Source organism: Bombus fervidus, chromosome 7 (assembly GCF_041682495.2).
Source record: "Bombus fervidus isolate BK054 chromosome 7, iyBomFerv1, whole genome shotgun sequence".
NCBI lineage: Eukaryota > Metazoa > Arthropoda > Insecta > Hymenoptera > Apidae > Bombus > Bombus fervidus.
This window is the reverse complement of record NC_091523.1, coordinates 4,043,786-4,067,780: the sequence shown is the minus strand read 5'-3', so window position 1 is coordinate 4,067,780 and position 23,995 is coordinate 4,043,786. Positions and strand designations below refer to the sequence as shown.

Sequence of the window (23,995 nt, the reverse complement as noted above, 5' to 3'; positions counted from 1 at the left end):
GCATAAATATTCTCGAACGATAAAACGATCGCGATCGAGACCCTGTCTTTGCAACTGTATTACGACAAAAAGTTACGATCACCGATTTTTTGCTCGTTCGTAACCTTGTACAGTGGCTTCCTATCGAATGAGTATAATCGAGAGAACCATAATGGTCTAGACGATTTTTACGATTTTAACGCTTTAGTTCCTTTAATCGAATACTACTTCTTTATTTAACATTTGGAAGTGAAATATAAACTAGATTTATAAATACTCGTCACATAAAAATTGGATTCCAAACTCTTTGGACATAAAAAATTGTTGACAACATTTTTAATTGAAAGTATATGCATCCTGCATAGATACTAATACCAATTGACCCATAAGAAACATTCGAAGCCATAAAATCGCGCAAAGATAAAATATAATAAGCCTATCATTCATGGAACATAAAGCTAAGAAATGAATAGTTCACAATCAGATTTGTTGAAAAATTAAAAATGTAAAACCCCGGAATCGTTTTATAATTACAGCTTAAAAATATCAGGCTCGAATGGATTAAACAAATTCAGCCTATTAATGGCTGAAGGATTAAATTGTGCGAATAATGGTCATTTGCTTATTTATATCCGAGCTTGCCTCATTGAGACTGCTTCTTTAGGAAAGAAAAGGATGCCTGAAGTTGGTTTTCCTTTGTGCTTGACACAAGGCTAGTAGCCAGACGAGAGGTATAATTGTTTATAACTTCACTTGACTGGTTGTTTAAAGATGAAGTGACGGTGGGGATTTTGCAACTGATGCGCGTGAATGAGCGAATGAATGAACTCGATGAAAACGTGAGAAGTTCTCGCGATAGAATTCTTGTGGTTCCCCTCGTCCATTTTTCGTTGTTTCACACATGATATTGAAATTATTCGCAATGGTTTAAATAAAAAATAGAACAGTTTTTATATTCAACAGATATTTATAATAGAAAGACTTTACTTAAATGAAAATGTTGAATTAGCTATGAAACGATGTTATCATCACTTCATACTCGAGAAGACAATTTGCCAGTAATTTATACTTTTACATCAATATATAAAAAATAAGATTGTTGCAAAATCAGTAGACACTTTATACCAAGTAATATATATTATAATAACCCGAGTGTAAGATAAATCAGAACATTCTTATCTTGGGAATATAATACGACGATAATTACATACTACGTATAATATTTTGTTTCAATTAAATATTTCACGAAAAGATATATCGATATATGATATTTAAATTTCTTCATTCACAAGATTTTTTACCATCAATATTTTTAAACAGCGTGTAGATATTCTTCATCTTCGTGTAAGAACTTTTACCACACCTTAAAACTTTATGAATACAGATCTACTTTTATGGAGTCATCCATTCTCGGATATAAGTATTATCCTTCCTTTCTTCTGTCCATCACTGTATAACACAGTGGATACGCAGACTGACAACAAACGTCAATGCCAACTACGAACGACTAAACGATTAATGAAAGATTAATGTACGCGCGTCTCGCAAAAAACGATTAGAATTTTCAATGAAAACGATTACAAATATACCTGGAGAAAAAAACACGTGCATAATAACAAGCATCAAAAATATCGTTAGATCGTTATCTATTATATAACAGATATCATAATATCAAAAGAAATTGCTTTGATTCCTCTGAAAAAACGTATTTGAGAAAACGATCCAATTCGTACAATTGATTGTCAGACTGATCAAGCCACCGTATCAACCAAATAAAAGTAGAAAAAAGATTTATCGGAGCTTGGTAAGGTACAATTTCGTCGTGGCCGTCGAAAAATCACGGTAAAAAGAAGTTGAAAAAGAATTATTGTTAAAGCTGACGTCATTCTCCTTTCTAATTTCGTTACGTCACGATGGATTAGAGATAATCCAAGGCGTATGATCCTATGAACCGTAAAATTATTGTCCTTGAACCCGGCTGTTGTTCTCTTGCCGGGTCAAGAACCCCCCTTGAACCCTATCTTGGAATTTTAGATATAATTCGGTCTCGGTTCAAAGTACAAGAATTATATTGGTAGGTGAAAATAAAATGAAATGTTGTATAATGTCATATCTTATTTACAAGTCTTGACGAAAAACTTGCAATAAAAGTGAATGACTGATCACGAGATATGGATTTCTGGTCAAAATAAATTCGCCGCCAGATGATGAACACAAATCCAAATGCACACACGGAAATCAATTAAACGCCGCGCCGAGAGAGTTTAACGGAATTCGACAAGAGACTTTCTTCGATGAACGCTATCGAAGGTCAAGATTTTTTAACTGAGGGTATTATCGATCACGCGCAAATTTCATTTGGCTCAGACGTTGTTCGTTATGAAATCCCAACTGTGATAGTCCCTTAGTTATCATAAAACGTTGGTAACTGGTATCCTCTGGAAACTGTTTCTTCGAAGGTGCATATCACCGTGAAACCGATAATTTCTTATCGATCTTCTTCAAATTCGACACTGGACTTTGATATTTGCATTTTATCTATTTTGGAGCTGGACTAAAAGTTTCCATATAAACAGCTGTTTAAGGGTATAATTTAGGGCGTCGTATGTAACATTTTTTAAAATTTATCTATTAACGACATAATGTGTCTTTTGTTCAACGTTTTGTTATTTCAATTGTGTAACTTAGATGAATACGAACTTTTAGCTGACAATAAGAAGATTGATTATTTCGCAATGATTGCGAAACGCCAGAAATTTCAGGCTTTTTATTAAATTAATGATTCAGCGCGAATCAATGAGTCACTACCGTCTTATCAGAGTTGTTACGAGTTATAAATATAAACGAATCACGAAAATGTGTCGCAAAATTGTATCGCTTATGTAATATGAAACAGAGATACGAAGTACATATAACGAAGTCGTAACTTTAAGTTGAGTTAGAAAAATCGCCTTTCTATCACGACGCAATAGAAAAGCATCGTGATCTATGAAAATAACATTTTCACTCTAGAATTATGAATCGATATATTTTACTATGAAAAGAATAAAAATTGGATTTATAAACATATTTAACAAGAACAGTATCAATTTCAAATCGTTACCTTTCCAGATATTATCAGAAGCAAAAAAATGACAAGCAATATATTCTCTGTTCTTTTTGCCCTATTATATCAAACGCTTCAGCCATCCCAATTAATATCCCCAATGAGTTCCGCAAAAAACACAGCTACGAGTCGATTCATGGCCAAGCACGAGCCATTAAAATGACATTTTATCGTGGCTCTTCGCGGAGATACTCGTTTGTCGCGCAAAAAGTAGCCTTTTAAGCAAAATTAATTACGACGAGAAAACCGTACATCGATCTATCGAGCTCTTAAATCGCGGCTCGTCGAAGCTGGTTTTTCTGGACAGAGCGATCGAGCTAAGAGGTGTTGATTTCTCGAAAATGATGAGGTCGGATCCGTAACTCGGCTGGAATTCCGCGTTTAATGCACGAAAGGAAAGATCGCAGTTGCACCGATGACCAGTGACGTCATTGACTGGTCCCTAGCAAAGTCTAAGGAGATAGCAGGAAACTGAGGAAACCTTAAAAACTCGTCATTGCGGAGAAAATTTTGTGGTAACTATCACGTAAAAACGAGACTTTAGTTCGAACGGGTATATACCGCAACCCATGTTGTCAGTTAATTAAGCAGTTCAAACGATACCGTTTGTTTTTATGTCGTTTGACTTAAGCTTCTTAATTATAAGCGTGAATTGGTCAGTAATTAATCGATGATCGTGTAACTATTTAAAATTTGTTAAATAACATTGGATTTGATTTTCTTAAACAAGATGTTATAAAAAAGGAGTTGAAGTGCCAAATATCAGTCATTCGTCTAGGATATTCTTAATTACAAACCTGTTCTAATCTACATCGCAACGACAACATTTAAGATTTCATTCCAACAAGTTGATCGGTTTCCGGAATACCAATCCGTCCGTGTTCTGCTTGTGCGGCAGAGGGGTTAAAGCAACCCATTCTTTTGCGCAGGCGATTCAGGAAAGCTCGGCCGGGGATTCCATAGTCCATAGATCCCATCAGCATAGATAAACATTCTCTTTCTTGCCGGGACCTTTCGCAGGAGGCTAGAGAGAAGTCGAGAAATACGCGGTCCTCTTTTGTGGCTCGGCCTTCCCGTATCTCTTCTCCTAGAGCTGTCCTCTCTTTCTTCCTTCTACTCTTCTCTATCCTCGTTTCTCTAGCCATGACGGTATACGCGATGTTACACGTTTCCAGATGGAGAAGGGATGGTATTGTGTCTCTACGTTGGTATATACACTGTAAGCGTGCAAATCCGCGGCCTCGTGTATGGGTATAATCGTTTATTTCGCGTCGACCTTTGCGGGGCACTACGTCAAAATGTCAGACGCGACCCCGCCTGAGCGTAGGGAAGATGCACTGGGAACGTTGTAATGGGCTTACAAAGCGTAACAAACTGATGCGAGGTCAAACACACGACGGGCAATAAACACACGGAAAGATAAATGGGCCCTTAAGGTGCACAGGCATACCACGTTGGGGAAAGTGTTTCGTTTCGTTTCGGCTCAAACCACTAGGACTTCCTTTACTCGCCCACTTTTACCTTTATTTTTTACCTTTTTTTCGACCCTAGACTCGAGATAATAGCGAGTCGTTAACGATTATTTACAAGGAAACCGAGGCAGATATTTATTATTACAGCGAGGATCGCGAGACCAGATAGCAAAGCCGCGCTATTTTCACGCCACGATATCCCGCGACTGATCCTATCGAATCCTTTGATCCCGTGAACTCGTGCACGGTGGACCGACCGGATGAAGTTTTAATTACCGTGTGCTCTTCCTTTCACCGATGGAGAAGAGGAATTTTTATTGTATATTTCGTTGAATTAATGACGCTCTAAGGCGTAGCGTACATAATTATAAATGATTAAAAAGTATTTATAAAATATTTATACCAAGAGTCTCATATTATTTATGAAAATGATTTTTCCAGCATTCGCTAGTAGGTTAATTTAATGTTATTGTGCATTCTGCATCTATAACGCTCGTCGTTATCGCAAGATACATTGAATTTAATCTTATACAACTTCATGTAATTTAGAAGCTATTCATATATTAGATTTCTTAAAATTTTGTTTTACTTGTTTTCATTTTACTATATTTCAGTAGTATATTCTTCGGTGTTCTTTCAAGTCTAATTTTACTTACTTATCACTGTACTAGTTTATTACGTCACTATACCTACCTTCATACTGATACCAGTCTATGTATATATAGCGATTATTGATTGTTATATATAATAAAATTCCGATTACACTTACATAGTGTAAAATTTCTTTTTATCAACTTTCTCAAAACAGTATGAAAATTTCCAGTGAAAGACGAGAGATAAAGTGCTTGTGAGCGCAATTATACGTTCATATCGAAATGATCATGACGTTAACGTTCGAATTAGACAGTTGACAGAACGATATCGCGACCTCGGCCGGTTCGCAAGTTTCAGAGATGAGTAGGAAGATCGCCTTAAGCCATAAGTGACTTACGAAGCGTAACAAACTGACACGAGTTTAAGCACGGGACGGGCAATAAACACGCGGAAAGATAAATGGACCCTTGGTCCGTCGTTGTACTCTCGAAGAAAGTATAGCATTTCGACTAGATCTTTTTTTCACTTGTACGCGCCGAAATAAATCGCGAGTCGTCGGGGGTGGAAAGTAAAAACATTATAACCTCGGTTGAGTTTCTGTTCAGTTCGTTTTCTTCTTGTCAGATCATTAAAGTTGTTGACCATTTCATCAGTTTTTATGCATACGCGTATTATAATGATATGAGAATGCATAGGTATTGTATTTTATTAATCTAATTTCAACCGCCACATTCAACAAAATTCGAAAATACAGAAGGTCATCTTGCAAAAAATATAGAACATTCTTCGCAACAAATTCTTCTAGAAACGTAAAACTCGTAAAATCGATCATAAAATGTTTGTTTCAGATGCCACAGACAGTACCTACTGCAGCCGGCTATTCGCCGTCATTCGATTACAGCACATTCCAGTTCGATTTGTCCCTTCTGTCGGACGATTATGCCGCTACGAACACGCAGAGCACACTGAAAGCAACGCAAATCAAACAGGAAGCACAATCGCCTCGCCCCGGTTCGCCGACCGCTTACTCGAGTTCACCTTACCCCGGTGCCGGTGGTGAACTATCCCCTAACTACTCGCACGAAGGTTCACCAGGATACCCGACGAGTCCCTACTACGTGCCTAGGAGTCCTCAGAGTGCTCAATTCTATCCGACCAGTCCAGAACCTTCCGCGAAGCAACCGGTTAAGAGAGAAAAGAGCCTCGATCTTCTCGCTATTTTGCAGGAGTCCAGGTAAATTATGTTCTGCCTATTTTATTAGTTTCCTAAATTAAACGAATTTACGAAACTCTATTTTGACAGTTTTCGATAAAATGCTAGTTTGTTTTAAAGTTGCAGTTGCAAGTTAAAGTTGCAATTTGAATCGTATATTATATTAACAAACGGTCTCCACAATCCTGATTTCAGACTCCTAGCCGAGAGTCTAGGCTACAGGGAGGATTCTACTGACTGTACAGTGCCGTGCACACCACCCAGGACAGAGGAGGATATTTACAACAGCCTTGACGCGGACTTCTTCGCAAAGAAAGAGGATACCGCAGTGCAAGGACACCCGTTGCTGAAGGAAATCCTGTTCAAGGAGGAGCCTCGATCCAGTTGTAGCAGCAGCAATAGCAGTACCAGTGGCAACACCAGCAATTCCTCCTCCCCGTTGTCGTCCTCCTCATCGAGCACTTCTTCCTCACCAGATCCTGTGGAACTCGAGAACAGTTCTCCTTTGAGAAACTTGCTGTTTAAAGGTACCAGAAAGGATTTCGCGGATGCCGCGAGAACAAATGTTTTGAAACTTGAGAGAATACAGGACGAGGTCCGAAATCCTCTGCAAAAGGAGGAGGAGCTGTTCAAGGACGGACAAAAGAGCGATCATCAGTTGCTCAGAGAGGTTCTGAGGGATACCAGCTTTCAAAGAAAGTACAATTTGAGACCCGTGGATCTGGGTAGCGTCGGGACAGGGTTCGTAGAAGACATGGAAGCCGGCGAATGTGTCGGTGATCTGACGAGAGAACAGATCGAACCTGTCCTCAGTCTGGCCATCCAGCAACTCCAGAAGGACTTCGACAATACTTGCGTGGCTCTTGGTATTCATCCCGGTGAGTGATTTCTTTGATTAATCGATTAATATTCAAAAAATTTACGTGTCTGTATACAGTATACGATACTTCGTTGTTACATAATGACCGGTCACGTTCTTTAAAATTGAAAGATAAAATAGAAAGTATGTGGCGATAGTTGACTCGGATTATGACTTCTGAACTTCTGTTTTTAATTCTTTATAACATGATTCTTTTTCGTATAATTATTAAATCGCGCAAGACCTGTGCCTTATTAAATGGTGTCGTTAGAACATACTTCCAACAAAACAGAATCGAAAAATTATCATCGCGAACTAATGCAACGTAATGAATAAGTAAACCACGGATAGATGTAACCTCGATAAGCAATAAGAAGATGCGTGAGCGTCCATTAGACTCTTAGACCTTCTTGCTACCTTGCCGCGGGCAAACGTTCGACGTTATCTTCGTGGACGTAGGAGCGACCGGTTCGACTATTAGTTGGTCGCATGATGTCATGCTCGGAATAAGTTACGGAGTCACACCGTGCTTTCACGGTTACGAAATTTTGAGAGCTTCACCCAAGATCATCTACCGTTCTTCCGCAACTTGTCTAACTAACTAAAAAATTTTCGATACCTGTGATCGCGTCACAATGGGATGACACGATTTTAGTGCGAATGGCTGTAGTATCATTTACAACCAACGAACAAGAGTTCGCGAGGTAGAACGAGCATCGCGATGGGACGTAGAAAGTTCGGCAGTGAAATCGAAAGTAACTGTACCGATCGCGTGTCGTGAAACTTCGATACGTGTGTTTCAAAGCTAAAAATCGTCTCGACTATATGAGAAATGAGTGTACGCAATGGCATAAGTGTCAAATAGAAATGACAATAGATGTCGTAAGTATGACAAAATTGTATTGTATCGAGTACGTAAATAAAATCTATGTCGACGTTCCAAGTAGTAAAACTATAATATGGAATTGGAAACTAAAAAGAATAAAAATACATGAAAAAATGTATTGTTTGAAACTAATGAAAATGAAATTTATTTATTTTGCAGTATTTATATTAGTCAAACCTAGCGCCGTAATTATTATGCTTCGTTAAACGTATTTTCTTCTTCACAAATAAATTAACAGTGTGACAAAGTAAAAAGTTTAATATCGAAATAATATCTAATAATGCATGTGTATCGATAATTATTGGAAACAATTGGAATAATTGCAGAGCCACGACGCTGGAGTGCTGCAGACGTAGCAGCCTGGATCCAATGGGCCAGAAGGCAGCTGCAATTGCCCTCGGTGCCACTGGAGAGCTTCAACGTGGACGGTGCTACGTTAGCTTCCCTGACGGAAGAGGAATTCTGTCAGCGTGCTCCTCAGGTAAGTCGAGAATGATCTTACGAAAGATTGATTACGGCTCTGCTGGTTCTGTCGTTCGCCGACTCGTCTGCTTTTAAATCGGCCAGCGCATAAGTCGCACTTTCAACGGGTACCGTTACGCAATGCCGTTCTTGAGACAGCAACCAACGATGATTATTCGCGGACCGTTTTAACGAAGCAATTAGTCAATGGAATTTCGTGGTGTTTCGATAAATTGCCGGTGCAAAATGTTTGGTTGAACGTCATCGTCGGTGATTGCCGGCGACGATAAACGCGCGTCATCCTGCTGGTGACGTTCAGGAGCTGAATAAGAGAATCGTACCGCGAGATGAGGAAGTTCCATCGTTGTTATCCACTGGTTACATATAATTGCGTCAATTACTAGAATTGGTTATTAGCGACTCCTATGAAAGTATTAGTTTGAGTTTCGTTTTGAAAACAGTTCGTTCATCTATCCCAAAGATATCGATTAATGTAATTGGAGATAAAAATTTGATTTGAAAGATTTTCTGTTGTTTCTTCAAAAGGAAATTATATTTATTAAGAGGAAAAATTCATTTCGATACAGAATAAAATTATGATAAATCTAGCATCAAAATATCTTTTGTTTCCTTGGAAATTGAATGAGCGATCGTTTTATCCTTAATTACATCCTAGTTGCACAACGTACAAAGTAATAATAATGTAACAAGTTTAAAATATGACATAACATTTCAATTAATAAACCATTCGTTCTTTTAATCGTTTATGAATTCTTTTATCGGTTTAGTAGAATGACTAAAGAACACTTGTTTATAATTAAAGAGAAAAACATAATGTCGATAGCGAAATGCTTCAATGAATTACGATTACTACGTATAGGCAATATTCTCGTTCGTTATCTGTCGACAATGTCATCTGCATCGATATTTTTAAAAAAAGGTTATCTAGTGTCGGTCCAAGAATTTACAACGGATTTCATTTCTGGCGTTATCGCTGTCGGAATTTCTTTTTAACAGACAATGCACGTGGTTGCGTTATTTTAAATGCTACTAATGCAACTTAACTTACTAAATCAAATCCACCAAAGTGTCTTAATTGTACGGAGAGTGTGTACGCTTTCAAAACAATGCTGTTTAATATCACACAAATTCCAATCAATCAAGGTAAAAATGCAAAAGTAGTTTCAAAAAGTCGTCAAATCCAAAAGGTAGTTTCTCCGATCTATACATAAAAAATTCTTCAACTACATCGCTACAAAGAACGACTTTTATATGAATAAAACATTTCCAATGTTCGACAGAAAGTGCCCAAAAATTCCGATACATGCCTGTGGAAGCTAATATGCAAAACTACGTTTTATCGAACACCATTTTGTACGCACAATATTGTAGTTTGGTAGTTCTCGTTGCGAAAAGCAGGGAAATGTAACGAAATAAAAAGTCTGACTTGACCACATTCGATGAAGAAACTAATGGCGCGAGTCACTCGAGAAACACTCATGGACAAGGTCCGGTGAAAGTGAATTTCCTGGGAATCGATGTGCGTCCACGTTTTTTCCTCGTAATCCATGCTGGACGGGCTGGAAGGAACGGCGCGACGCGACGGTATGAGTAAGCAACTGGCGTAATAATACGGTTTGTGCCGCTTAACGGAACCAGAATTCTCCAGATACACCTTTTGTACGTCGCTGGAATACGTGCTTTTAGCCTCACACAGATTGCAGATTTCTGTACTCGGCTCGATAGACCGTTATTGAGTAGAGTCGAACGAGCCTAAAGCGAGAATTCTCCGACTTGACGTACGAATTAAAATAGTTGAACTTCGCGATTTTTTGTCTAGGAGAGTGTTAGCAAGATCGACCACAAATTTAAAAAGTGTCTACTATAAAGAAATTTTTCAAAAAGGGAGAAAGAAACTATATTTGTATTTTCGTAGCGTATATGAAATTTTATGAGAAAGTTTCCGGCTTTATTTTCCTATCTTGACGAAGAATAATATGTAATCTTGTTTTCTTGTTTAGCGTGGTTCTATAGGTATATAGATGCGGATTTATGTCTGGTCAGTTTTCAACTAGCACCACTTAAATAACCACGATGAAGACAAATTAACTCCTGTTAACATGAATGTAAAATGTCTTCGTCTTGATTTACTGATTATTGCTTGAGTTGTCACGTTCACGTGATATGTCCTTTCAGATAGTTTGTTACCATCTAGTCATGTTTTATGATTTCGAGGAGACAGAATATTCATTAGACATATACGCAGAACATTCTGTAAATTATTGAATATGGATGATTTTAAAAAATGTCACGCTTCGCTAACGGTGTCCATAGGTAAACGAAAGGGGGCAATAACTCCCGGTTAACGTCTCGAACGAGTGTCCGAAGCTGAACTCGATGATGATCACGATCCGCGATGAGACGTAGCGTAATTTCGCAGAGTGAACGAAGGTTAACGTTCTGACTCGTAGCACGGAAACCGGTGATCTCGATACGTCGGCAGCCCTCCTGTCTCTTAAAATCGTATCTCGAGAACGCAATGGAAATTAATAGCGGACAGACTGGATATACCTGCATTAGCGGAGGGAGATAGAAGTGGTCATGCATAATGGATTCAGCTTTATATCTTGTAATTGGATAATTGTACCGTACGGCATCCACCGCTGACTTCTTAACATAGAATCATGATCGAACTCACGGTCATGTACTATTCCCAATTTCGTGAATTCTTTCGTCGGTCGCGTACCCTTTGGTATCAATGTGAAAATCGCTATTAATCAGATGCTAACAGGAAATTTTTAATATTTATCTGACATGCGAAAGTCAATAATCTAATATATAGAACTAGTAGATATATTGTCGAGTAGCGTGTGCACTCTTACAATCTTTCTTTCATCGTATAACTCTTCAATTCCTTTCGTACAAAAGTGCTTTCTTATCCAGTCACGCACCGTTACAGGCAGAAATTTCACACCCTGCTTCGATCAAAGTGTGCTCGCACGAATTCTTCGATAATGATCTTCACGCGGTAGCGTGGCCGCTCATTGTTCGTCCATTATGGTTTGCGATGCGGCTAGAGTAAGAAGATGGTGGGTTCGCAAGCAAACTGTTTTACCTTTGACCTGAAATTGAACGCGATTCCCGCGGGTTAAATAATTCATACGGCGCCGCAGCGAATCCTGAAGAAGTTATTAACGTAATATTCCGCATTCGTTATGGATATTCGTTCGGCGTGCGAGCCCGGCCTGGTATGTATAATCGACCGCTGAGAATTCGATTCTTCGAACGTTTCGTGGATCGAACATCGTGCCGGGTTCCCATTGCTCGCGTCGCGATCTCACTGCTTGAAAATTACACAGAGCCAGCTCGCGTGCGCCATTCGAACCTCTGACCAGACCACGTAACATAGTTCTAACCGATTTAAAAATTTGCGACCACTCTATTACCAACGAGCATTTGCATTTAACGAATATGTAATTTATCCAATCCCCTTTTCCTCTCTCTCTTAGTATTTCCCGCCTTTCTCTGACTAGCTCTGGTGTTCCAATGGATGAGTTCATCCGTAGTTTAGCGATCAGAAACGATCATGTGATATTACTTTACTATTTTCGTGTCTGATGTACTTTTTCAAAAATTCCAAATGAAAGAAATATGTCTTTCACCAGCAGATATAGAGCTTTCATAAGTAGACATTTAAAAGAAGTATGAAAATAAAGATACTTAATCGATGATAAAATCGCAAATTTAAAACCTTACCAAACATGATACGGTACCATAAGAACACACAACCCCTAAATACTATTCTGATTCAAATTACAAAATTTTAAGAGATCCAAATAATCACCCTAAAACCAACCCTAAACTTATTCTAATTCCATATTTCATCCCACTACCTCAAGTGCAACCGTCCCAACGCGTCATTCCATTGCCCAAAGTGCAATGACTTCGACGCACGCAACCTATCGCCATCGCCATCTCTAGAGTAGTAGAGGTCCGTTGACGTCGCGCATAGAGTCCCTACAGTATGCGTGACACATAGTCACCGTATGCATGGTCCTCGCAGCACATAAATGCATCCAGGTGCGTTGGATATCCCCGTGGTTCCCCTTCTGGGATCCTATGTTCCAGCTTCCAGCGAGTCGTGCAACAGGACTGGTGATCGCGCGTGTACGTGTACAGGACGCGCTATTTGGTCAGCAGAAGCGAACGAAAAGTGGGTCACCGGCTGGCTGAATGCCTGGCTCTTTTGCCTGGCTCGCTCGACTGCCTATTGCGTCTCAGTGAAGCCGCTTTCTCTTCTCTTGCGGCTCAACGACATCGTCGCGTCGCAGGAATTCTAACGCTTACGTATTCCAACCTCCCACTCCAAACTCTTCTTCTTTCTCTTCTTCTTCTTCTTTCTTGTCTTCTGTTATTTACGATTTCTTCGTTGTTAAAGTTCATTGCTAGTTGATTGGCAGATAACTATTAGTTGGTTATCGCTCTTTCGAACGTACTACCTCGTTTTGGATGGTCTTGGGTTAGGTTGGTTAATTAAGAAAGGAATGCTGCTGCGTGGACGTGCAACTTTACGGAACGTTGCTGGTCGACCTTGATAAGGTAGTAGCGGGTTCAACAGCGCGTACGTGAAGTTTAAGGTTTCCGGTGGAACCTTGAAACCGGGTCGAAGAGATACGTTACTGCTGTTTAATTAAGTATCGAAACGCGTATCGAGTTCGTTTTATAGATCGCTTCGTACATGTGTTAGGGATCGAGTTTGTGCAATTTCTTCTTTCGGTTTATTGTTACAAGTACGATTATTATTTGAATGATATCGAACCTTTATAGAGTCGCCAAAGAAAAGAATCCCGTCTGTACTTAAAAATCTCTAACATGCTTTAACGTAATTAAATGCAGAGAATAAAAGATTATTCCGAATTTTAATTACCATAATCAGCATATTATACATTTCATTGATAAAAAGACTCCTTTCTTCTGCTCCTGTACGCCTGTTAGCGGTTCTACTGTACATGGTAATCTCATAAATCCTTTTAATTACGATCTGTCGCATCTTCAAAAGTATTCACTCGTGAATTTACAGTTATCATGGAATACTCCAATTCTTTTTAGCAACTTTTGTCGACTGCCTTCAATTTGCATTTCTGTTCATCCACCAGGTGCTTTAAGTGCATATGGTTACCGTGAAGTTTAATTGTTTTACATTACTATAGAATTTGTGCGAGCCGCTATTAATCTTCGGCTATGATAAATTTATCTACTCGGCTCTTCTTGACTTCTCCTCTTCCCATCGTTCCTTCTTTTTCTCTCGTTCGTTCCTGCCGTTGCCAAATGGCAACCGCTAAAAGTACATTCTTGGAACTCCTTACCGTACCGAGAGACAGGTATTCATGCAAATGGGCTCCATATGGAGCCATTAGAGATAACGCGATTTTTTTCAGAATGCGAGAGAAAACGACTCTCACGAGCGATTCGACGGGAAAATTCTCGGATGAGTTATAACGTGGGTAATGAAATTTCGATGAACAATTCGTTTTAAATGATGGAAAACGTGGGATAATCTTTTTGTCGAACATTTTATATGTATGTTTTTAAACATAACATAACTAAAACAATTTATATGTATGTTTTTACAGTTTAGTTTCAGAAAATTTCTCCTGTCAAACAGTAAAAATTTCTATTTGAGAAATATGATTGATTAGATCGATAATATATTTCTTTGATTAGATAATTATTTAACTTTTTTATACAATCTTTTGGCTTCTTTTGTTTCAGTGTGGAAGCATTCTTCACGCGCAACTGGAAATTTGGAAAGCAACAGTCGAAGAATCTCCACGTAACACACTGGCAGTTTCCTGGGTTCCCCCTGTTGTGCAAATATCTAACAGTAACAATAACACCTCATCCCCTATTACGAATACAACTTCAGCCAGTGTTAAGGGCTCCACTTGCAGCGGAGATTTCTCCGATGGTATGTCAATCTTTAAACCTTGTCTAGTATTTTATGGAATAACTGCTTTTAATATGTCAAGATTACTTTAACCTCTTTTCTCTTACAATGTCGTGTCAATTTCAATCTAACGAAAAAGGATTTTTTTATAATAGGATTTAGTTAATGATATTATATAACAACCAAAAAAGAAATAGGAAGGCAAAGGGTTCGGATATCTCTAGAACTTAGTTTTCATTCGTGTTAAAGATAGTGAGATTCGTTAATAATAATATACGAAAATCTCATTTGCAAACACGCGACGATTATAAAACTTCTCAAACGATGGAATCGTTTTGCTGCTTACACATATTTATTAAAATTATAATACTCACATATGATGCTTTACAATTCTCTACATAATATGCTCTACAATTTTCAACGTAAAAATTTCCATCTTTATAACCATATATATATGTCCAGATTAATTAACTCCGCTAACGTTTAAAAAAGTAATGGCTATGGCAGTAAGCCAACTTTAATATTCTAAACATCTTAGCTTACTACAAGAAATCAGGATGTCTGATTATGATTAATTATATACACTCCGTAATTATGTATTCCGTCATAACCATTTATTAACTATACACCACAAACACAACATTCAATACGTTAAATTACCATCACAGTAGAGATAGCTTGCATTGATGTGATTAATAAATTACCTTAAACTATAATAACCTGAAGAAATAGTTAGAATTCGAAGTAAACATTAATATGGTAATTGTAAAAGTAAATGGTTTCTATTCACCGACTGAACACTATAATATTTTATTGCAACGAACTTTGCGCACTTATTAACCATATCATTATAATGGATCAAGCATCCTTATCACTGTATCTTATCACTGAACCTCATCCAGTTACGAACTATAATTGTCCGTAAATATTAATATGCTAATCAGAAATAACTTCGTGTTATATGTATATGTGTATATGTACCAACTAACCAAATATCTAACGCATGAACTTAATAAATATATCTACTTATTTAGTCAACGAAAGAATTTACCTTGCAAATTAGATACTGCTAAAGCTTTCATTCCAGTTTTTAATCTAGGAATAAATTACGTAAACAAGAACTTGGAAAGATGATTATAATGACAAACGCGCACACCTAATACCTAGAATAACTCTAAAAATGAGCATGCCCAAAGACAATAAAATGTTTGTCCTTCCACCATGTTTCCTCCTTCGCTACATTATCTAAAATATCGTGCATACCGTTATAACGAACACTCGGTATACTTATCAATCAGCTAACAGCAAAAACGAGTTCAAAAGAACATACCCATAACGCATAACCGTATACCTATCCAATAACCAAATAACAAAAAATAAAGCTGACCAACCATCGCACCGATTACCAAGAATATCAAGCTACATATACTTAACCATCACACCGCACGGTAGAAGCACGCCAAAAGAAAATCCTAAAACTTTTAATCACCAGGACACTATCACCGCACGAAGCACATCCGGGAAAGTCCTAGATGATTCACAAAACCGAGGCGTTTTGGCTGGACGCCGTTTCTTTTTGCAGACGAGGACGAGGACTGTGGTTCGCAAGCTGGAACGGGCGGTGGCGGCGGCGGTGGTAAAATGCGTAACGGTGGCTCGCACATTCACCTCTGGCAGTTCCTGAAGGAGCTGCTGCAAAGCCCTGGTATCCACGGTTCCTGTATACGTTGGCTGGACCGTGGCAAGGGCGTGTTTAAGATCGAGGACTCGGTCCGCGTGGCCAGACTCTGGGGCAAACGAAAGAATCGGCCGGCCATGAACTACGACAAGCTTAGCCGTAGCATCAGACAGTACTACAAGAAAGGGATCATGAAGAAGACGGAACGTAGCCAGAGGCTGGTCTATCAGTTCTGCCATCCTTACTGTCTGTAAATCCCGGTTCCGTTAAGCCTTTGCGCTCACGGACATCGAACGTGTTACCTCGACGCCTTTCAAAAATGTTTCATATTTATTCCCGACGAAATACGTGACGAGTGGACGAGTCGAGTCTTGATCTCGTTCGATCGCACGATTTATAATATTATTTATTGTAAACGCGATACGTGTCGGGGTAACATCGATGAATAGCGTCGCCTATCTTTGTCGCAATTACTCGTCGATTCTCGTTTATGATTAGAATATTATATTATATGATTAGAATATATACATCGGCGATAAATTTGTCGACATTGTGGACGATCGAATTGTTCTAGTTATCGATGGTTTATCGAACGAGCGCAAAGAGTTTAACACCTTCTCGCCGATTCGAGATTCAAGGTCGTCTAGGTTGAATACCTTGAGGCTGACATTCGTTTTCAAAGGGAGTTACGACGAAGGGCTTCCGACTCTTTCTGTGTGCAATCTTTTCTCACAGGACTCGTCGCGAAGACGAACGATGGTGTGCGTGCCTGTTTCTCTCGTTGCGTGCGTGTCTGTTCGGTGTGGTTGATCTTTTGAAGAAAAAAAAAAAAAAAAATGAGAAGATAAAGTAAAACAGTGAAGAATCAGTACGGAGGTCAAAGATAAAAAGATACGATCCACCGTGTTCGGTGTATTATCCTTCCAAGGATAACGTCGTGCCACGGATGGGTACCACTAAGTACGCCCGTTTTGGGCGATCCTGTTTCCTTCCCTCTCCCTCGCCCCAGGTTTTCTTCCCCACTCTGTACCTCCCTTTTTTCATTTCTGCCCCGACTTTTCTCGTTGTAATATAAACGATTACCCCTTAAAAAGTAAGTTACTCCTTCGTTTCACGATCCACAATTTCCCCGTTCCAATTATCGGAGGCGTCGGGACGTTTGCAGAGTCGGTTTTCAAATCTTTCGACTGGTACGCTTTCTGTAAAAATATCATCTTTCGTTTTCAACTTGTCTTTTAAATTCTTTTTCTTCTGTTATCAAATTTTTAATAACGTATAATTTCATAATAATATCGACGTAATCGATAATCGCGTGTTAACGTATCGATACCACTTAACCACCAACGGTATATTATGGCTCGTACTAACACTAACGTTTTACTAACGTAACGATAACGATATACATAGTACGATAATGCTGCTAGTATTATTACTATATTCCCATGATATCAGTAATACTGCTACAATATTATGAGCGATGTACTAACCGTAATGTTAATGTTATAAGGTACTGATGGTGGTATTAAATCGGTATTATATACCGTTGTATTATCATTAGCACGTTATCGATGCACTTAAACGCGACGTTACGTTAACCCGCGATATTTCTACGACTATTAAAGCGGCGATCGAAAGGCGAGAAGATCGACGCGTCCGAGTTCTCGTTCGGAGGTACGTCCTACGAGTTTCGAACGTGCAACGTCGTGATGCCGACATTGTTGTTGTTCGAGGATGAAAGAACAACAAGGAAGAAGCGAGTCAGTGGAGATTTCGTTGGAGAAAAGGGAAGAAACTCCTCTTTCCTCTCTGTTCTCACGATTGCTTACCAGCGCCGGTCGCCAAAGCCTCGAGCTGTATCCAATCCACGGATCCACGATCTATGGACGATCCAGCGCGCGGAACTATTCGCTCATGCTGGATTCGTCCCGCCATTTTAATTTTTCTTTTTCATGGGAAATCGGAGTGAATAGAAAGAAAGGGAATTATTGAATCCTTTGATAGTGTTGAGATTACCTATGCTTGGTGCTATGAATCGAATATTTTTTATCAAACGTCTTTACAACATTTATATTCCACAAGGCAATGCTAGTTTATAAAACATGAATTTTTCCGCTTGTATAAAAACAATTAATTATTTTTGATGCGAAATATTTTTAAAATTGTAGTATATGTATAGATAGAAGGATATTTTTGATACTATAGACATATACAAAAAGAACATATTTTTCTAAACATATTTTCCGAGCTTTTATACATTCAAAAGTGCCTTCTTCGATGTTCTTAAAGATAAAGAAAGGAAGAAAGTCCCGGTAATCTGACACGCGTCCTTTTGAGGTACGTGCAGCATCGAGCGTCGAGCGGTGCGGAAAATTTTACTCGCGCGGCGTGAAACGATCGACGGACGATCGATTCGTCCTAGGATGCGCGATCACGTCTTTCCTATCTTGAACAGAGAGCATAGAGTTTCTTCGAAAGACGGAAGGAGAAATAGGAATAAATTGAGAAAAAAGGAAAAACAAAGAAACGGTAGAAAAATGGCGGTCGTGAATAGCTCGAAGCTGATACGTTTGCGCGGCTGGTTCTGGTGATTTTGGTCCCATATATCTATGATATATTAAACATTGTATGTTCCATGAACGATCTAGCGTGTAAGTTTCACTTTAGGCGTATAAATATCATGGCGGCTCACGTGAGCCGTCTGTTAAGTTACTCGAAGAGATTCCCATCTATATCTCCTCTCCTCCATTTCCTCTTTTTCTAACCTTTATCTAAATAGCGTTTAATTCTGTTAATCGTCGTGCTAACTTATCATTAATTAACCGTGCTTCTTATTAAGATTTATTTAAATCTGCTCTGAATACTTAAAATAGAATTCCTCACAATCATCAAGCTTTGATCGCATTCATTCTATACGTCTTCTCTATCCTTATTCGTTTATTTTTTTTTTTTTCTTTCATTCAATATCGGCTTAAATATCGAACGATGATTTATTTGAGAATTTTAGGGCTACACAGGTCAAATATAAGGATCCTCTGGAATTTAGATCAGCGAAGTATCGAGCTTCTTCTTCTGTTCGAAGCTTCCGGGTGTAAGTTCACAGGTCCTAAAGTCTGGAATAGAAACGATTTTTTTGTTCGATATTTAAGAAAAAACCTTAGAGATCGAAGATCGAGTGAACAGTTGGAATTCGTCTCTGTGAAATGTTTATTTAATGCGACTTTATTCTACGATTATTTAAGAACTCATCCAAACGAACCCATTGATAGGTTCTAATAACATCCCAATTGTTTCGCTCACCGATATCGGTTGTATATAATACTCGACGTATAATCATTTTGTATGTTCGTTTTATTTTATTATTATTTTTATTATTATTATATTATATTATATATTTTTTAATAATTATTTATTTAACTGAGTTCGTTCGTAATTGTATTAATATATTTTATATATGTACGTTACATTGTTAGAAAGTTGTTCTCTACGTAAGATGTCGAGGTCGTCGTGGCGTGGCATGCCATGGAACTGGTTTCAATTTCGCGTTTCGGCTCTGTCTCCGCGGACCATGTTAAATTGAACGATAAAGAAGAACGAGTCACTCGAGGAAGATTTTATTATTTAAAACGATGAAATTGATACGACGACACGCGATCGAAGGACGACCTGCAACTTTCGCCCCGTCCTGGATGTGCAACTATCGCGCCAAATATATCGAAATCTCGAAATAGGTCATTAAGCCAAAGAACATGACGACGAGCTCGATTATGTTCTCGAAACTAGAGACAGAGGAAGATATGTTCGTTCTTAATTCCGCGCGTTTGTGATTCGCAAATTGTAATGAATTAAAATTCTGATAAAAAGTTAATTCCGTAGACTATATACATGTATATTATCATCGTGATCATGAAATCATGCATCGGTCGAATTTCGAGATTACAAACGTACGAGTATTTAAGCCTGTAATATTTCTGTTGCCAACACGAATACTCACTGCTATTACCCATGATTCAATCACGTATTCCAAAATTCCAGTTTCAAATAAAAATGCAAAACGAAAGCAACCTGTTAGTTTTTTATTCTAGAAATTGTTCTGAATATGAGAGACTGCATCGCCCGTGCAATATCAAATTAATTTCGATATTAAATAAAATAAGCTCTGATAAACGAATAGAATTACCCTCAAGGGTACCTGCGAATTTGCTCTTAATGCCAAACGCTGCAGATATCCATCGACATAAAACGTTACACATTCAGTTTTAATGATATTGTAATTTATAAGTAGCCAATATAAAACGGAATAAACGAGTAACGTTTTAATCATTTCAATTTGAATATTTAAGTAAAAACGTTTCGGGACGAAACAATTATTAAAGCAAAAGCTTAAACGAGATCATTTAGAAAGCTACCAGGAAACGTTCCTTTTCTTTTGACGAGCTTTGTCCAGATTGAAATGTAAATTCGGTCACGTTTCTGCGTTTTAAGCCTGCCTCACGATCCTCGTAATATCGCAAACGGAAAGAAAACGAAATCGAATTGTTTCTCCGTTCGCCACTCGAGCGAGCACTTGTACGCTCGGCAATCGCCATAAAGTTGCTGTTATTAGAATCTTAAGTTGACAATACGACATACGTCGCAACCATCTTTTATTAGGATTACTTTTAAAAATAACCTGATCCTTCTCCAATGAAAAAAGAGATTGTTGTCGTCGTACGTTCCAACGCATTGAAAAGATCGCTCACAATTGTAAATCACGGCGGATTATCAGTTTCCAGTTCGGCAATGTACGTGATTTCGATCGGGCACCTCTCAGATTTATCTCCACCCCCTTTTAGCGGCGATATCGGTGCACAAGCAACAACATGCAGACTATTCACTTAAGTATCGATTCGTTTGTGACCAATGAAAGATAGTCAATGTTGCGGTTTCTCTGCAGGTTTTCAAGGATTTCTGTAGAGAGATGCTTTGGTCCTTGTAAATGAAAGGTTTATTGAAGTAGCAGTGTAGATTTTAAATTGACGTTCGTTATGATGTAAAAACGATAAGGCGGTGTGGAGGTAATCGTTCAACCTGAAAGATTTGCATTCTGTTTTTCCGTTTCTTTCACTTCCCGCTGTTTAAGAAGGATCGTCAATTGAACACTATATCGTTCCTTCCTTCCTTAACGAGATCTTTTTGTTCGTTGAAATTCGATTGAATTTTTAGCGTTTTTTGGAAGATTTCTTGTTTTTATCATGACAGAATGTTTTATTTTGAAATAGTTGCAAGATTTTATACAGAGAAAAATTTGTATGGATGATAGTCTTTAAATATTCTTCCAGATTGATTTACAAATGGACAAGATCATTATCCTACATTTTTCACAAAATCATCATTTACTCCAAGTTATAATAACAATTAAGAAACAACCTCTGGTAATTAACCACATGTAACCTAGCGACAGCATGCAAGATTTCTAAGCAGCTTTCAGTCTGATAGTTCCTAAACATTCCATGTAGCACGTCGATTCTCTCGTGACGGTCGCAAATCGTTCGTTTTCAACCCGAGACTTTACAGAAATCGTGCACCGGTTTACTAACGCGGCCGTTCCTTCGGGGATTTTACGATAATCCATTGTGTGGCAGCCTTCGTGGCGTTTCGTAGCTTTAGTGGTAGCCGGTACTTCCGTCAGCAGTAAGGTATACGAGTTCCAAAGTACGCGCTGTACTTTGTGGTTCCAACACGCTTATATATACGAGCGACTATTCAGAGAGAATAGCATTTCTACTCAAGAATCGTGATTAATTCTTGATCCTCCTCGATGACTTTAGGAATTACAGTGGGAAAGCGCGATGGTGAAATGAATAAATGACGAATAAATATCGGTTTATTTAGGCGGATTTATGGATGATTGTGATCTTGAAAAAATGCTGGAGGAAATTTTTTTTCGAAATTCTTTCGTGAGATAAAAGTTTCGATGAAACATCTTGTGAAAAACAAACTGAGTTACTTTCGGTCAATAATTTTACGAAACTTTTAAGAATGATGTTTATAGGAATAGTTTATTAGACAACGCAAATTCAAAATAAAAGTATACAGTGCCTCGTTCCATGTTTCGTTAGAATATAGAAAACGGAATTGCAATAGCAAAGAAGACGAAACCAAGCGTAATAGAAAAATCGTGAGCGTCATAATGGTTCCGTTATTACGTTACAAATGATCTATTGTCACCGGCGAGGGGGCAGTGTAAAAAAATATCGTTGAATTATTCCCAGAGATTAGATTAAAGAATCCAGGTAGTCGTTTGTGGTTGGGAGGAGAACAGCTTGCTTTTCAGTTGCAGCTGCACAACGAGATTTCGTCGTTGCCGTGACTAACAGTTGAAACCAATACGAACGAAGAGAACAATGTCGATAATGCAACTGCCAGAGCACAGTTGTACGCCAACTATCCGGGGCGTGGCAATTAGATAAGTCTTGCTGCTATAAAATCGATTCTGGGACTGATAATTATAATTGGACGGTGTAAGCAGTAGACAAGTACAATAACGAATGTGCAATGTGAAAACATTCCACGAATCGAAGGTTGAAAGTTCTCGGAAGACAACTTTTTCGGATACTTCCTTGTCTTTTCCGTTGTAAAGAGACTGTGATGTTCTTAAGAGTTTTTAAGATAGTAAAAAACGTTTATGTTTCAAATGAAAGTGAGGTATACAATATTTGTAAACTTGGCGACAATTGGCAAAATAAACCCTACTAAGAAAGAAAAGAAGTGAAAGTAATTAAATGTTCTATATAATCAAATTATAAGACCAGAAATGATCTCGACTCAATTTTACTTGAATTAAACTGATTATATTTAAAGCAGCATCACACCCGAAACTATGTAAAGAGAATAAAAAGGAAAAGGGGAAGAAAGGCGTGCTTCCATTTTTCTGAATGACAGTGAGGCGAATCGTCGAGTCGAGTTGTTATTAATTTGTACATAATCACGAAACGACGCGGCGTGCGAACGTATTATTTATCAATGGCGGTGAGACTCATTCATTCGATATGTTACTTAGCGTTAACGAGTTTATTTAATTAGGATTAAGAGTTGTTTCATCGTTACTTAAAACGATCGGTTTTGTTGTAAGGCATTTTGTTACGAGTTAAATATTTATACCATCGTCGATCATCCTGTCCTATCATTGTCCGTATTAAATAAGATTAAACTAAAAATACCGCGCGTAGTGATTAACAACGATCAACACCAATATCAACGATACCTAATTGCATAGAAATCAGAAATCCACAAACACACGCATGTATGTATGTATATGTATACATTATATTTTCTATTGTATGCCGATGTTCTTGCTGTCAGGATTTGAAAGCGAGATACTAACACGAAGCAAAGATAAAAAGAAAAAAAAAGAAAAAAAAACAATTGCAAAACCTCCCAAAAAAGCGTTTCATTGAGATTCCCTTTTGTAATCAACCATAGTCTATGCCTATTAGTTTTTTCTTTCTTTAGTTCAGTTAATATTTTAGATATTTCTTCAAATCTTCATAGTATTGATAAATATAGTAATTGTACAAATGTAATTACCCAATTAACAAACTAGAATGTTGTTTAATTAACTAATTTTTTAATTCATCGAGGAAAGCCTATTATATGCATCTTATACACGAAGTATTTAAGGAACATGTTTACGATACAAGTATTTTAAAGAGTAATAAATGACTCACTAGAAACTGCAACTAATATTTCCTAGAAAGTCACGTAAGTGTTTTTTATATCTAGAAGGCAATCTTTACCTAAATGAGTATCATTAAAAGATG

The 23,995-nt window shown here is 38.0% G+C and overlaps 1 protein-coding gene across 3 annotated transcripts in view; it reads left to right on the top strand.

Annotated features, from left to right (window-relative positions):
- Positions 1-20,257, top strand: part of Ets98b (DNA-binding protein Ets98B) — a 60,142-nt gene extending 39,885 nt beyond the window's left edge. For 2 of the 3 annotated variants that reach the window (XM_072008002.1, XM_072008003.1), the window contains exons 2-6: positions 6,000-6,385; positions 6,560-7,242; positions 8,436-8,590; positions 14,344-14,539; positions 16,101-20,257. In XM_072008002.1, coding sequence (XP_071864103.1) covers positions 6,000-6,385; positions 6,560-7,242; positions 8,436-8,590; positions 14,344-14,539; positions 16,101-16,450 — 1,770 coding nt within the window. In that variant the 3' untranslated portion in view covers positions 16,451-20,257. Of the gene's footprint in view, positions 1-5,999; positions 6,386-6,559; positions 7,243-8,435; positions 8,591-14,343; positions 14,540-16,010 lie in introns of all 3 variants that reach the window. The other variant, XM_072008004.1, reaches the window with a different exon arrangement.
- The last annotated feature ends 3,738 nt before the right edge of the window (positions 20,258-23,995 follow it).